Genomic DNA, 15,105 nt, shown 5'->3' with positions numbered 1-15,105 from the left:
CTCTTGGAAATAAATGTTTATTTACTAAAAAATACATAATCAATAAAGATATTATATTTAAAGTTGGTTTCTATGTGAAAAATTACATTATACCTATTGTCTGTGAAGGTTCTCAGTCATCCAGGTCATCGTAGTCAAAGGAGCTTGCAAATTATACCTTATACCTATTGTTACATAGTTTAATTGTAATTCATTGTAATTATGCACCTTACTGTGAAAACTGTTTATACGGTCTGTGCACCTTGATACAATTTTCTGTAAAAAAATAAAAAAAAAATTCTAGGAGTTTCAGTTTTCTTACTTTGCAAGCTGTCTGGATGAATTGTTTTATTATCTCGTGTGTTAAAATCACATTTCCATTACACATGGAACTTTTGAACTGTGCCAAGGAGATTATGTTTTTTGGTGTTTGGTGTTTTGCATCCACCTTGGCAGAGTTTTGGGCTCTCGGAGTGCTTCCTGTTTACTCTGCAGATCTTTAAGAAACTTACAAGGAAGTCAGATGCTAATTTGAAAATGCAAATAAGCCAACACCTGGGTTAATAACAAGGAAATTGGAAACATTTTCTTGTTATTCATGTGGAGCATAGAAGCAGGAACTGATGAAACAGGTTTAGTAATTTTTTTTAAACAATGGAAACGGCTACAGATGACAGCTAGAGATTAAAAGACGTTTAAAAGGAGGTTAATAAACTATAATAAACTATAGTAACTGTCTGGTAAACTCCTTTGTAGCTGAAAATGTTAACATTAAAAAAATAAAAAAGTTTTACTTTTTTTAACTTTTTTAAATTTTGCTTTTTCGAAAATGCTCAGCCTTTAACATAACCGGGTATGCTGTGGAGTTTAGCAGCAGAAAAGCAGAGGCGAATATCTCAAAACACACAGAACAATATACGATAGCCAAAATAAACCCACAATATTTGTGTACCTATATGAAGCTCTATATAGAAGTTACTTGTGAAAACCAACATATTTGTTGGCTCAGTCATGGCTATGGTGCACATCTTTAAAGTTTCAGTTTATGTTTTGCATGATTTACTTTATTTTAAACTTTGCACAAGACAAGTAGCAACAAATGAATCAAAGTAAAAATGTAAAAAAAAAGTTTTGAACATAACAAAGAAGTCTATTTCATTTCATTACTGAACCAGTTAAACTGAAAGAGTATTCGTTGGAGCAAAGTCCATGTTATTCTGCAGGGTGTCAGTTGACGTTGAGCCATTCAAAAAACTCCAGTAAACCAGGAAACATTATTAGACTGACCAAACCTGTAAAACCATCTCACACTTCTCTCAGTTGTTCAGTGTGAATCCAGCTGTCTAAACATGATGAAGGAGCTAACGATACTCCTTTTCCTATGTCATGCTGCATCTTCAGGTAAGATCATGATCAACAATCAAGATATATTTTAATTTCTAATTTTCTCAATGAGACTATTGTTATCAACTAAATTTGAAATTAAAATTAGCCTAAAGAGAAAAACATGGAGCAAAAGTGTGTGATAAAGTTGTGTCAGCAGCTAGGTCTACCTAATCAACTGAGTAAACAACAACTAAATACAGACTAGTTAAATACCACTCTGCAAGTAGAAACAGAGCCAAACTCATTCTCACTTGCTGACATGACAACTAGTGAAAAAAAATAACAAATTCTGTTTCTCTTACAGCAAAACACTCCTGGAAGTTTTATGTCATGATATCTTCTGAATTCCCGAATACCCCTGATTATTTAGCAGTGGTAACTATTGATGATGTTATGATGGGTTCCTACAACATAAACATGAAAACATTAGAACCCCAACAAGACTGGGTAAGAGAGTTCATAAAAGATGATCCTCGGCAATGGGAAACATACACTAAGAACTGTGTGAATTATCAGCAAATCTTGATTGATGAAACTAGAATTTTCAAACAGCACTCAAATGAAATTGAGGGTATGTTATTTTTATTATTTACTTGACAATATCTGGTACATTTATTGAAGACGTTGAGAAAAACTTTGAAATATATAATAGCACTTATAATAGGAGGGAACCTGAATCTCATTCTGGTTTAGTTCAACCTTGTTTCTCCTTCAGGTGCCCACCTTATCCAGCAGATTTTAGGCTGTGAATGGGACGATGAGACTGAAAAGATTAATGGTTTTAATCTATTTGGATATAATGGAGAAGACTTCATTGCATTTGATCTTGAGACTGGGACATGGATCACTTCAAATGTGGAGGCTGAAATCACAAAAAAAAAGTGGAATGGAAACATGGCCAAAAATATTTTACTGAAGTACTTTTTAAAAAATATGTGCCCTGATGGGATGAAGATACCTTTGAACTATGCAATACATTTTCTGCATAGAAAAGGTAAACTAACATTCTTTTTTCATTTTCCACAGGAAAATATATCTGAAAATATATATTTTAATTATAATTAAATAATTTCATTATTTAAAATACATCTTTGTCCAGTTCCTCCCTCAGTGTCTCTCCTCCAGAAGACTCCCTCCTCTCCAGTCAGCTGCCACGCTACAGGTTTCTATCCTGACAGAGCCATGATGTTCTGGAGGAAAGATGGAGAGGAGCTTCATGAGTATGTGGACCACAAAGAGATCCTATCCAATCATGATGGGACTTTCCAGATGAGAGTTGACCTGAACATTTCATCAGTCACACCTGAAGACTGGTGTAGATACGACTGTGTGTTTCAGCTCTCTGATAGTGACACCATCACCAGACTGAATAAATCAATGATCAGAACCAACTGGAGGAAAACTGAATTAAGAAATGATGAAGGTGAGAAATCTGTTAGTCAGTTAAAACATACAGGTGACTGCCTTCAAGGTGGATGTCCAATCACCAGCTGCTTAAAATGAATTCAGAGCAAAGTGTAAAAACCCTTAAAAAAAGGAAAACTATTTACTTCTAATATAATGTGTTTTCATTTACTGGACCAGTTATTTTTATAGGCAGAATCCAGTTCAAGATCAGTGGACTAACAGTATGTTCTGGATCTTACAGCTCCTGACACCAGGTCGGAACTCTGAATCCAGAGAACACAGACAATCACAGCACTCTCCGGGGTTCATCAGATGTAATATATTTATGTGTCTGCATTATTAATTTTTATTATTCATTTCTTGCCCTCCTACACAACATCTCTTTGTCTTTGTTTACCTCCCCTCACCCTAACCTGGTCACAGCAGAAAGTTCTATTGGAGGTGTTTTCCTGTTTAAAGGCAGTTTTTCCTTCCCACTGTTGCCAAAGACAACATAGGGGGTCATCTGATTGTTGGGGTTTTTCTGTATTATTGTAGGGTCTTTACCATGCAATATAAAGCACCTTGGGGAAAATGTTGGTGCCACACAAATAAAAATGAACTGAATTGAATGCAAGTGTTGTTTAACACTAGGGGGACACGGGGACTGTGTAAACAGTTAGGAAAATGATTAGATTTTTTTTATTTTGATTTAGATTTTTAAGTCACACATCAATGTTTAATTGTTGATTTGGTAATTAATGTTAATATAATAAAAGCAGCTACTGAGTGTGTTAACAACAGCTGGATACTGACAGAGAGCCAACTGTAAACTGCAGGTAAAAGAGAAAAATCTGTCCATAAAAACGATAATGTATTCTAAGTATGTATCCAGTTATGTATTTGATTATGTATTACAATAGGCAGACCATATTAAAAATAGTTTCCTTTAAAAGGTAGGATGGATTTTAACCCTTTAAAATCTACATTAAATGCCCACAGTATCTCAGTAAGGTGTTGGTTTATTATGTGCTGCAAGAAAAGCTTCAGTGCACCTTGGCATTGATTTTCCAGCTCTACTAAATATCTTTCTCGCAAAAGATTTGTAAATACACCTTAAAAACTCAGTAATTACAGAAGCTCTTGTTGTTTCAGCACTGTTTAACATTAAGTACTTTCAGGAATCAGTAAGTATTTTATATGTATTGATATGTAAAGCAAACCTATTCTATAAATTCACAGTAAGTGTCTTGTCTAGTCTAGACTCCACTCTGGATGTCTTTGTGTTACTGGACTTAATGGTCTGTGCATGACTCACAACTATCAAGGTGAAACACTGAATTAAGGGGTATTTCTTATTTTCACTGTCCTACTTGTGCTAGTGGAAAAATGTATTATTATGATCACTATTATCACCATCATCATTATTATTATTATAATTAATGATAATAATAATAACTTTATTTGTATAGCATTTTTCAAAGCACAGAGTTACAAAGTGTTTCACAGTTTGAACACATTAAAACTATACATGTGCAAACATAGACCTAGAGACATAAACAGACACATAATCAGGCATTCATTCCAACATATACACGTGTAATGTAAACAGTCTGTAAACAGTTGTAAACTATAGCCCAAAAGAAAGGAAAAAAGACTGAGGGAACACTAACCTATAAGCAGTCAGCCATTGTTTAAAACAAACATAGACCTGATAGGCAGAGGGAGGCTCCGACACACCTTTGGTTTGAAAATTAGAGTGAATGATAGTTATGCACTCTAGTTAGAGGACCTGAAAGGCAAAGCTTCAATGATAAGGTCGCCAAAGCTTTGATATTTAAGCTTGGTCTGTCCATGTGGAGCCTTATATGTTAAAAACGTGATTTTTAAGTGGATTCTGAACTTCGCCTGATTCTGAATTCACACATGCTGCTTAAACAATATTAAGACTCGCTTGTTTTATTGTCTTTAAAATGAAGAGTGCAATACAGTTGGATGTGCCAAAGCATCAGCCTGTTTCATCATTGAGCTTACACAGTAAAATTTAAAAAAGAAGTAGGGCTTTTTAATTATAATTGTGCTTTATGTATTTTAGGCTGAATCCAAAGCAACTTTTCAACTTTGTTTATAACAAAGATATAAATCACTTAAAAGGAGATAAATACAATTAAGAAAAAAAAACATACACACAAACTAAACATCTTTCTTTTTTTTTGTTGATTTTTTTTTTTATGTATTTCAGTTTTTTCATTTGGGCTGCTTGTCAGTAATAGTGATCTCAACCAAACATAAAAACTTGCTTGACCTGCTTGAGTGTTTTATTCCTTTTTTAAACTTCCTCATGGGTTGCAAGACACAGTCTGCTCACGTGACTCCCCTTGACTTTAGATATTTAGACTTCTTTTTTTCATTAAATCATAAGATTCTTAATTCATCAAGTCTCTCTGTGCCTGGGTCCTCATCACAAAACATGACATCACTGTTTTGTGCATTTTAACACAATTTAATCCCCACATTTGTGAAAGAAAAGCAAAACACTTTTTTGAAAAGTCTGTAACAAAACCATCAAATTTGATAAAGGTTATTTAAATGCTGCAAAAGAAGAATGGATTGGAATAGAAAAAATACATATCCTAACCTTAATTACTGGGGGAGAATAATGAATAAAGCTCATAGTGAGTAAAAAGTAAACTGAGTGCATTTTTTGGACAGAGATTCACTTTTAATGTGTATGTATAATATAATACAGATACATAAAAAACACTCCCAAAACAGAATAAATTATTACAAAATATTAATAAAAACTATAAAAATGGAGGCAACTTTGCCTGTGGTAGAATGTATTCAATGTATGGAAAAATCTTTATTGCAGATACTAATTTTACTAATTTAATAATAATAATTTTGTGTTGTAAGATTTATGAGTTTCATGCTTTCATAGTGGTACTTAGGAGAACTTGACATGTGTGAAGGTGAAGAACATCGTTTTCGATAGGGTGCATCGCCTCGGCCCCATTCGGGCTACGGCCCACGTCCTATCGTGGCCAAATTCGGCCACTTCAAACAAAAGCAACATGTGAAAAGCCGCGGCAGGGAATTAAAAGGAACGGACTTCAGCGTGAACGACCAGTTCCCCAAAGAGATCTTGGAACGACGCAGGGTCCTCTTCCCAATCCGACTCGGCTTCATCCAGAAGGGCTCCCGCGCTGTCATCGCTGTGGACCGGCTGCACGTGGACGGACAGCTCCACCGCGACCCCAACATCACTCCGTGGCTGTATTAACCTCACACCAGATAAGAATCAGAGCAGCACGGTGGCACAGTGGTTAGCACTGTTGCCGCACAGCAAGAAGGTCCTGAGTTCAATTCCACGATCAGGCCAGGGTCTTTCTGTGTGGAGTTTGCATGTTCTCCCCGTGTTTGCGTGGGTTCCCTCCGGGTACTCCGGCTTCCTCCCACCGTCCAAAGACATGCAGCTTGTGGGGATAGGTTAATCGGAAAATCCAAATTGTCACTAGGTGTGAATGGTTGTCTGTCCCTGTGTGTTGGCCCTGCGACAGACTGGCGACCTGTCCAGGGTGTACCCCGCCTCTCGCCCTATGACGGCTGGGATAGGCTCCAGCGCCCCCCGCGACCCTGAAAAAGGATAAGCGGAAGCGAATGGATGGATGGACAGATAAGAATCAGCTACACCCTTTCCCTATCCACTCACACTAACTTGCATTAACATCTGTTTAACTTACCAGTATCAAATCGCATCTTAAAGTGTGATTTCATAGCAGAATTAACACCGTCACTCTCCGTCAGTGATTTAATTGGAATGTTTACATTTTGTTTTTTTTCTTCTCGTTTTTTTTCTCTCTTTTCCCCCTCTTGTTTTTATGCTGCTCACCCCTGTCCTTGGTTTCTTTCTTTATTTCTTTCACTGCCTCGATCACCTGCTTCGACACTCATCCACAAACAACATCAGCTCAACGGCAGCACATTTACAGCAGTCAGACAGCGCACACAGTCGTATAGGATACACACAATTAAGCCAAGCCTACTCTATACTTGATAAAAAGCTATGTATTGCAAGTGTATATGGTCCAAATGTTGATGATCCCTCATTCTTTCACGGTTTTTTCAGTGCACTCTCTGAACACTTAGATGGCACACTTGTTCTTGGAGGCGACCTCAACCTTGGACTAAATGAAGAAATGGATAGGCTCAATACAGCAGGAACTCAGCGTAATTGGCAGTCCACAAATGTAATTAAACAGTATATGAGCGACTTTGGTCTTTGCGATGCATGGCGCTCCCTTCACCCCACCAGTAAGGAATATACTTTTTTTCTCACATGTCCATCACTCCTACTCTCGTCTGGATTATTTTTTGGTCAGCAGCTCACTGCTGAACGACATTTCAGACACTGAGATTCACCCTATAGCTGTCAGCGATCATGGTCCTGTATCTTTAACACTAATGCACAAGAATAATACTACGCCAAGTAAAAACTGGAGATTTAATATATCACTACTTAAAGATGAAGACTTTATTAAATATTTTAAAAAAGAGTGGACTTCATATTTAGACTATAATGACACTCCCGAAACATCAGCTTCTGTTCTATGGGAAGCAGGGAAAGCTGTAATGAGAGGTAAAATAATTTCTTTCTCATCACATAAAAAGAAAAAACAAAACAAAAATATTCAGGAATTAGAAAAAAAAATAAAAAATAACTAGAAGATGCCTACGCGTCCCACCAAGATCAGGAAACATTAAACAAAATACGCAAAACAAAACTAGAATTAAATGACATAATTGATAAAAAAGCAAAATTCTTAGTACAAAGACTACGCTTACAAAATTATGAACATGGTAATAGATCCGGTCAATTTCTAGCAAACCAGCTAAAAATAAATAAAGAAAAAACAACTATATGTGCTGTTCAAGATTCATCTGGGAACACAATATATGAACCGATACAAATAAACAACATTTTCAGGGATTTCTATAAAACGTTGTATTCACCACAAATAAACCCATCTAAAAAAGAAATTGATCAGTTTTTGGACAACATAACTCTTCCAAAATTATTAGACACTCAAGCAATGGCACTGGATTCACCACTGACACCAGGCGAACTCCAGGAAGCCCTGATAAGTATGCCCAATAATAAGGCTCCAGGTCCAGACGGCTTTCCTGCAGAATTCTACAAAGAATTCTGGTCGATTCTAGCACGAGTTTTTTACAGAACGTTGTTGGAAATCAACGAAAAGGGCAGATGTTATGCGCTCGGACAGAGGCACGAATTTTGTGGGCGCTTGTAAGGAATTAGACCTAAACTCAGGAAACAAAGCAGTAGGAAAGTACCTGCAAGAGAGAGGGTGTGTTTGGACTTTCAATCCCCCTCATGCGTCTCATATGGGAGGCTCGTGGGAGCGCCTTATAGGCGTTGCCAGGCGCATTCTGGATGCAATGTTGTTACGAACTGAACAAACACGTCTTACTCATGAAGTGTTGTGCACCTTCATGGCCGAGGTGATGGCAATTATTAATGCAAGGCCTCTTGTTCCCATATCCACCGACCCTGACAGTCCTGCAGTACTCACTCCAGCAGTGCTACTAACGCAGAAGATGAGTGCTGTGTCCGCCCCACTTGGGAACTTCTCATCAGGGCAGCTGTTTGGGAAACAATGGAAACATGTTCAACTCCTCGCTGACACTTTTTGGAAAAGGTGGAAAGGAGAATATTTGTCCACCTTACAAAGTCGTGCAAAATGGACAGAGACTAGACCTAATGTCAAACAAGGAGATGTGGTCCTGCTAAAGGACCCCCAAGCCAACAGGAACGAATGGCCCATGGGACTAATAGTAAAAACATTCCCCAGCAGCGACAAGAAGGTCCGAAAAGTGGAAGTGCGGACTGTAAAAGATGGGACTGTTAAAATGTTTCTCAGACCAGTTTCAGAGATTGTTGTTTTGCTTGCAGAGACTGAATGAATATTCTTCAATGCTAGATGATGTTTGAATATGTTGTATTGATGTTTATTGTGATATAATGTGTGTATATCAAGCGGGGAGTGTTATGCCCTTGAGTCAAAAGTCAGCGGTTGGTGTGTGTGCTGATTGAGCCACATAAGCAGAGTGATAAATAAGCTCAGAGTGAGACATCATTTCCACAAGAGATCTTTGTATCCTATGTGCGGAAATGGAGCGAGGGAGCGTCCTGTTCACTAACCTATCTTTGATGTACCCTTTCGCTTATGATGTCGTGAAAAAGTGCTCCGGCAGTTATTAAATAGGGACTAGTTCATGTTCACGCTAAGAGTGCTCTACACGTTCGCACCTCGGAAAACGTTCGTCTTTTTACATAAAAACAAGAAAGTCAAGCCTTGTGTGGAAGACCTCTTCTATTTGTTCGCTAGCTGTCTAACCTCACAGGGTCACGTGTCGTGAGGGCAGCATAGCAGACTTCCATCAAATATGAATTCTGCAAACATTAATCTCCTGCTAAAACCAGGCAAAGACCCTCTATATCCCTCAAGCTATTGTCCAATATCCCTTATAAATGTAGACCTTAAAATAATCTGCAAAGCTCTCTCAAAGAGACTGGAGAAAATAACCCCCCTCTTAATTCATCCTGACCAAACTGGTTTCATAAAAGGTAGGCACTCATCAACAAATACACGCAGATTACTTAATTTGATAGACTACTCATACAGTAAAAACCTAGAAACTACAATATTCTCTTTAGACGCAGAAAAAGCATTTGACAGAGTTAACTGGAAATTTCTATTTGCAACTTTACACAAATTTGGTTTTGGATCCTCTTTCATCAACTGGTTAAAAATATTATATAATTCCCCAACAGCTTGTGTCAGAACAAATGACCAAACATCCTCCAGCTTCTGTCTCTTGAGGGGCACCAGGCAGGGATGCCCACTCTCCCCTTCACTGTTTGCAATTTTTATTGAACCACTAGCAGCAGCAATTAGACAGAATTCAGTAATTAAAGGCATAAAATGCAAGAACGTGGAACATAAAATTTGCCTTTATGCGGATGATGTGTTACTCTTTCTCAAAAATTCACAAACCAATATCTCTGGGGTGATTGAATTGATAAACTCTTTTGCAAGAATATCAGATTACTCAATTAACTGGTCAAAATCTACAGTCCTACCGATTAATTGCTCCCTCCATAATTCCTCTTCTACACCACTGCAATCGGGAAATATAAAATATTTAGGTATTAATGTTTCTCCCAAGCTTGCAGATCTAACTAAATTAAACCATATCCCACTTTTAAAGAAGGAAGAAGGTGATCTGGCTAGGTGGAAATGTCTACCAATATCACTCATGGGAAGGGTTGCCGCTATAAAAATGATGGTCTTACCAAAAATAAATTATTTATTCTCAATGATCCCAACTAAACCGCCACAAGATTGGTTCAGATCTCTAGATTCATGTATGTCCAAATTCCTTTGGAAAAATAAACCCCCACCCCAGAACTATAACTTTCAGCACTACTTCTTAGCCAACAGGCTTCAGTTTATCTCAGGATGGCTAAAACATACCCTCTTAGATGAACCTTGGCTAGATGTAGAACAAGCACTTTGCAATAATCTAGAGAGCTCAGACCTACCATTTATCAGCTCAAACATCCAACGACATGAATGCTTTAAATGCATCAACAACAGTTTCTAAAATTGACGGAGTCTTCATTAATCCCATGCAAACGTACACCTATCTGGAACAACCCTGACATATTACAAAACAATAATATGATAAACTTTTCAGATTGGAATGGTAAAGGAATCAAATATTTAGAACATATACTAGAAGGAACAGAATTTATTTCATTTGATGGACTAGTTACACAATATGGGATCAACAAGAAAAGATTTTTAGAATATCAACAAATTAAATCCATAGTAAAAAAGAAATTCAAACCGGGTCAAGTTGAACTACAAACACCACCAAGTGTGGTTCAATTTCTTACTCTTAAAACCCCCAAATTACTATCCAAAATATACAGAATGCTTTCTAAAACAGATGAATCAATATCACTTCCTATTGCAAAATGGGAAGCGGATTTATCAGTTAACTTAGACCAAAACTTCTGGTCTCAGATTTGCTTAAAAACCTTTCATCTAATCAGAAATCCCAGTCTTCAATTAATTCAATACAAAATATTACATAGAGTGCACTATACAGGTCATCAGATGTTCAAGATGGGCTTTACGTCTACCAACAACTGCTCACACTGCCAAACCAATTCACCGGACAATTATATCCACGCTCTTTGGTTCTGTCCACCAGTTCAGAAGTTTTGGCGCGAGATATGTGAAGACTTATCAAAGTGTCTGAAATGTAACATTCCAACTTCCCCCTTAGTGTGTTTGTTGGGCAGCTTAGATAATGTCACTTCAGAAAAGAATATCGCCCATATGGTTTTCACTGCCCTATGCATAGCCAAGAAAACAGTCCTCATGAACTGGAAAAATAAAAATAATCTTAATTCTAACCAATATAGAAATTATCTATTAGATTACATTAGTCTTGATACAGCTTCTGCCACCACATCAGATCAATTGCTCTGGGCTCCTTTGATCAGCTCCATCACCTAGTGGGGGTGGGGGGTCATAGTTTGGTCCCGCCTTCACTGTTGTGATTGGTGTGGGGGTAGGGACAGGCTTAGGGCGTCGGGGGGTTCCCCGGAGACATCTTCCTTGGGGGGCTCAACCCGGGGTAGCGGTCATGGCCAATTAGGGGCTCTGTTGGCTCTTAGGTGACGGTTTCCTCGTGGCTGCGTGCAGCGGGGCTAGGGGAGGGTCTTTGCTGACGGACGTGGGTTACTGACCTGGTAGCCTGGCTGCCCCTGGGTGGGTCCGGGATGGGCGTGAGGTTCTGGTGGCGCTCCGGCTCTGGGCTGGGGCCCTGGCCGGGCCTCGGGGGCTTGGGTCCTGGTTGGTGTGTTGCTGGGGTTGTGGGCGGGTGGGTGCATGGGGGCCCAGCCCTGGCGCAGGGTGCCGCCGGTGCATCGAGCCACCTGGGGGGCTCTTCAACTGGTGGGGGAGGTTGTCACATCTTGCAGGAGCTTTCCTCTCTTCAGGAACTCTCTCTGCAGGAGGGGGAGATACAGAAGAGGTGGAGGAAGATCTCAGCCTGGGTGTCTATTGTCTTATGTAGTCTGGAAGATGAGTGGATGATGGGGTGGGTGCAGTTTTCTCTGTGGTGGGGTTGGGCGGACTGTCCCGGGCTCTGTGGGGCCGGGCAGCGCGGCTGCACTGGGCCCCGGTCTGGATGGGCCTGGGCCCCCTTTCCCTGGCGGGTCGCGGAGTATGGGGGTCACCTGCCCCTCCCTTCCTTCCCTCCCCATCTCCAGCTGCCTCCCTCTTCCCGCTCCACCACAACCACCCACACATGCAGGGCCTTGGAGTAGGGGTGTGCCACCAGGGTGCAGAGGAAGCTACCCCCCCCCCCCTCTGTCCCCTTCTGGCTGCCTCTGCCTCAATTTTATCCCACAACTTAGACATTCACATTATTCACACTCTCATTACACATACATATAGGATCTTGGGGGTGGGCACGCTACACGGAATCCAAATTACCATCAGGGTGTACACCTCACCCCTGGCATCGTTGCCCACCTCTCAATTTTAAATACACGTAGACATTGAGGGCTAACAGGAGGGACTATGCGCTTACCTGCTGCTCTCTGGCAGGTAGCTCCAAGCCCTCCTGGGTTTTAAATGCACCTTAGAACACACATGCATCAACACTACAATGAGCGGGTGGAGGGAGGTTTGGAGTCTTCTCTCACCCCCATTCTCTGTGGCCTGCTGGAGCGGGGGGCTAGGAGGAGGAGTTGGCCATCCGACTGGGGTCTGGAATGTGGGGCCTCCCTGCTGCTGCTGAGTCGGGGCGGTCTGCTTCTCCCCACCGCAGGGAAAAGGGTAACACCACTTGGGTCTGGGTGCAGTTCCCCCCTCCAGGGGCAAGGGTACCTAGACCCGGTTTGTAGAGTACGCTTGGGGAGTGTGATTGTGTGTACAAGACGGAATAAAACACAAGGGGAAACAAGGTACGGGACCTCACACAATATAAACACAGACACACAGAGGGTGTCATGATCCTGGGTCTATTGACCCAGCGTTTTGAGTTTTAGTTTATGTTGAAGCCCATCAGGTTTTCTAGGTTCATTTGTTACCATGCCTAGGTGGTTCTAGTTCTTATTAATTCCCCCTCGCGTTTCCAACCCTTGTTAAGTCTCCCCGGCTCTTCATGTGTTTCATGTCTGTGTCTTACGTTGTCAAGTTCTGGTTGTCATGTCTGCGTCTCATTATGTTTCCTGTTTTATTGTGAAGAGGTCTGGTGTTTCTGGGTTCATCGTGTTCAGTTTTACTCTTCCACTGTGACGTCGTTATGTTCATGTGTCAGCTGTTTCTCCATGTGTTGCCACTTTCCTCATTATCCTCCTGTGTCTATTTAGTCCGTGTGCTTTCAGTCATTCTTTGTCAGGTCGTCTGCTCATCCATGTCTCATCTCCAGGTATCTCTGTCAGTTTACTATGCTTAAGGTTTTTCATGCTTAGTTTTAGTTCACCCAGTTTAGGTTAGTGTTTAGTGTTCACCAATGCCCTATTGTTTGTACCCTCGTTGCTAGCCTCAATAAACGGCTTGTTTTTGTTAATCCACGCCACGTTTTTGGTCTGCGTTTGAGTCCTCTTTTGCAACACATACAGTCTGCCCTAGACAGACCGTGACAGTACGACCTGACCCTACTATGGACTCAGCAGACCGCGAGCTCTATGAGCGTCGGGAGGCAGCCTTCGCCCAACTGGAGGAAGAGCTCCGCTGGAAGCCGTGGCGTGCCCCCGACTACGAGTGCATTTTCCACGGGACTCGGCTAGCTCTCGGAGGTCCCAAGAGCTGCCGAAAGTCCCCGCCTGTTGCTCTGCCTGCATCCAAGCCTCGCCCGCTTCAGGTGGGAGTCCTCCGTGTGGCTTCAGGCGCTCACGCTCCAGCCTCGGTGTCACCGTTCTGTGCACCAGAGGCTCAGTCGCTCGCTCCGCCAGCTTCCTCTGTTCACAGGAAGCGGCGCGCCTGCCGCCATAAACTGGACATTGCTGAGCAACTCACGGTGGTGAGTGACAATGACTCCTATTCTCACGTCCCGTCTGACATTAAAAGTAACAGCCTCACCTCTGATCCGTGGGGAACTTCCCTTATGGATGATAACATGGACTGGGAAAAGTTATTTTGCTTTGCTCCCTCTGAACAGGGTGAGATCAAAGACAATACCCGCTCGCCTAAGTCTGCACATGCGGTTAAAGGAAAAACTGTGAACACTTCTACCAGGTCTAACACACTCAGTTCAGATCCCGTCTGTTCAGGTTTTGTCAGGTCTGGTTCAGTCATCCCCGAGTCAACTCACTCTAAAACTGTTAACCCAAGGACTTCGAAGCCTGTTAATACAAAGACTGTAAAACATGGTGGGAAGGATGGCGGATTCATTTTTGCTAGGTCTGTTTTTGTCGACCCAATACCTGTTGACCCTGAGCCTGCCGATTCTAAGTCTGTTTTTTCTGAGCCTGCTCCTTTTCCTGCTCGTGTTCCTCCTCCCGGGGCAGCTCAGGCCCAGCGTACCTCTGCACCCGTACCAGTTCCTTGGGTGGGGGAGGCTGAGGCCCAGTTGGTCCCTGCTCTGGTTTCCAGGCCGGCTGAGGCTCTGTCCATTTCTGCACCCGTACCAGCTCCTCAGGTGGGAAGGGCAGTTGCCCAGCCGTTGCCGGTGCCTGTCCCGGCTTCCGGGGTGAGGGGGGCTGTGAACCAGTCCACCCCTGCACCCATGCCGGTCCCCAGGGTGAGGTCAGCCAGGATACAGCCCGTCTCCGCACCTGTACCTACTCCTCGGGTGGGAGTGGCTAGTGTCCAGCAGGTGCCTGCACCCATTCCTGTTTCTACTGAAGGCTCAGGAGAGTTCAGTCCGCAACCAACACCACCATCACTACTGCATGCCTTTCAGTCTTTGGCTCAGTTATTAGCGCTGTTGGCAGCCCAGTCCATAGTACACTTTCCTGTGCTTCCGTTAACTCAGCCCTTAGCCCACTGTGCAGCTCAGCCAGCTCCCCATTGTTCAGCTCAGTCACTTGTTCCGTCACCCGCTCAGCCTTCTGTTCGGCCGGTAGCCTCTGCACCTACTGGTCATGCCTCGTCAGCTGGAGGGCCCGAGGAGCCCGTCCGGCCTCATGCCTCGTCAGCTGGAGGGCCCGAGGAGCCCGTCCGGCCTCATGCCTCGTCAGCTGGAGGGCCCGAGGAGCCCGTTCAGCCTCCTGTCTCCGCAGGAGGGTCCGAGGGGTCCGTTTAG

The 15,105-nt window shown here is 42.1% G+C and overlaps 2 protein-coding genes across 2 annotated transcripts; both read left to right on the top strand.

The window, feature by feature from the left end:
• Positions 1-1,328: 1,328 nt before the first annotated feature.
• Positions 1,329-3,039, top strand: LOC147303074 (major histocompatibility complex class I-related protein 1-like). The gene is made up of 5 exons (XM_086280620.1): positions 1,329-1,380; positions 1,670-1,936; positions 2,081-2,359; positions 2,465-2,788; positions 3,014-3,039. The coding sequence occupies exons 1-5, from the start codon at positions 1,329-1,331 to the stop codon at positions 3,037-3,039; spliced, it is 948 nt and encodes a 315-aa protein (XP_086136746.1).
• A 10,482-nt stretch (positions 3,040-13,521) lies between these two features.
• LOC147303073 (uncharacterized) lies at positions 13,522-15,105 on the top strand. The gene has a single exon (XM_086281192.1). It carries the CDS (start codon positions 13,522-13,524, stop codon positions 15,103-15,105), a length of 1,584 nt encoding a protein of 527 aa, XP_086137318.1.

Source organism: Aulonocara sp. 'chitande type north' Nkhata Bay, linkage group LG22 (assembly GCF_057382095.1).
Source record: "Aulonocara sp. 'chitande type north' Nkhata Bay isolate Kocher_YH1m ecotype deep benthic linkage group LG22, A_spYH_male_GT1.1, whole genome shotgun sequence".
Taxonomy (NCBI): domain Eukaryota; kingdom Metazoa; phylum Chordata; class Actinopteri; order Cichliformes; family Cichlidae; genus Aulonocara; species Aulonocara sp. 'chitande type north' Nkhata Bay.
The sequence above is the reverse complement of the archived record's forward strand: the minus strand, read 5'-3'. Positions and strand labels throughout refer to the sequence as shown.

Coding starts and splice junctions, on each gene's coding strand:
- LOC147303074 (XM_086280620.1), top strand. CDS start 1,329: ATGATGAAGGAGCTAACGATACTCCTTTTCCTATGTCATGCTGCATCT. Junction 2,360..2,464: donor ACATTTTCTGCATAGAAAAG/GTAAACTAACAT, acceptor ATCTTTGTCCAG/TTCCTCCCTCAGTGTCTCTC. Junction 2,789..3,013: donor TGAATTAAGAAATGATGAAG/GTGAGAAATCTG, acceptor TGGATCTTACAG/CTCCTGACACCAGGTCGGAA.
- LOC147303073 (XM_086281192.1), top strand. CDS start 13,522: ATGGACTCAGCAGACCGCGAGCTCTATGAGCGTCGGGAGGCAGCCTTC.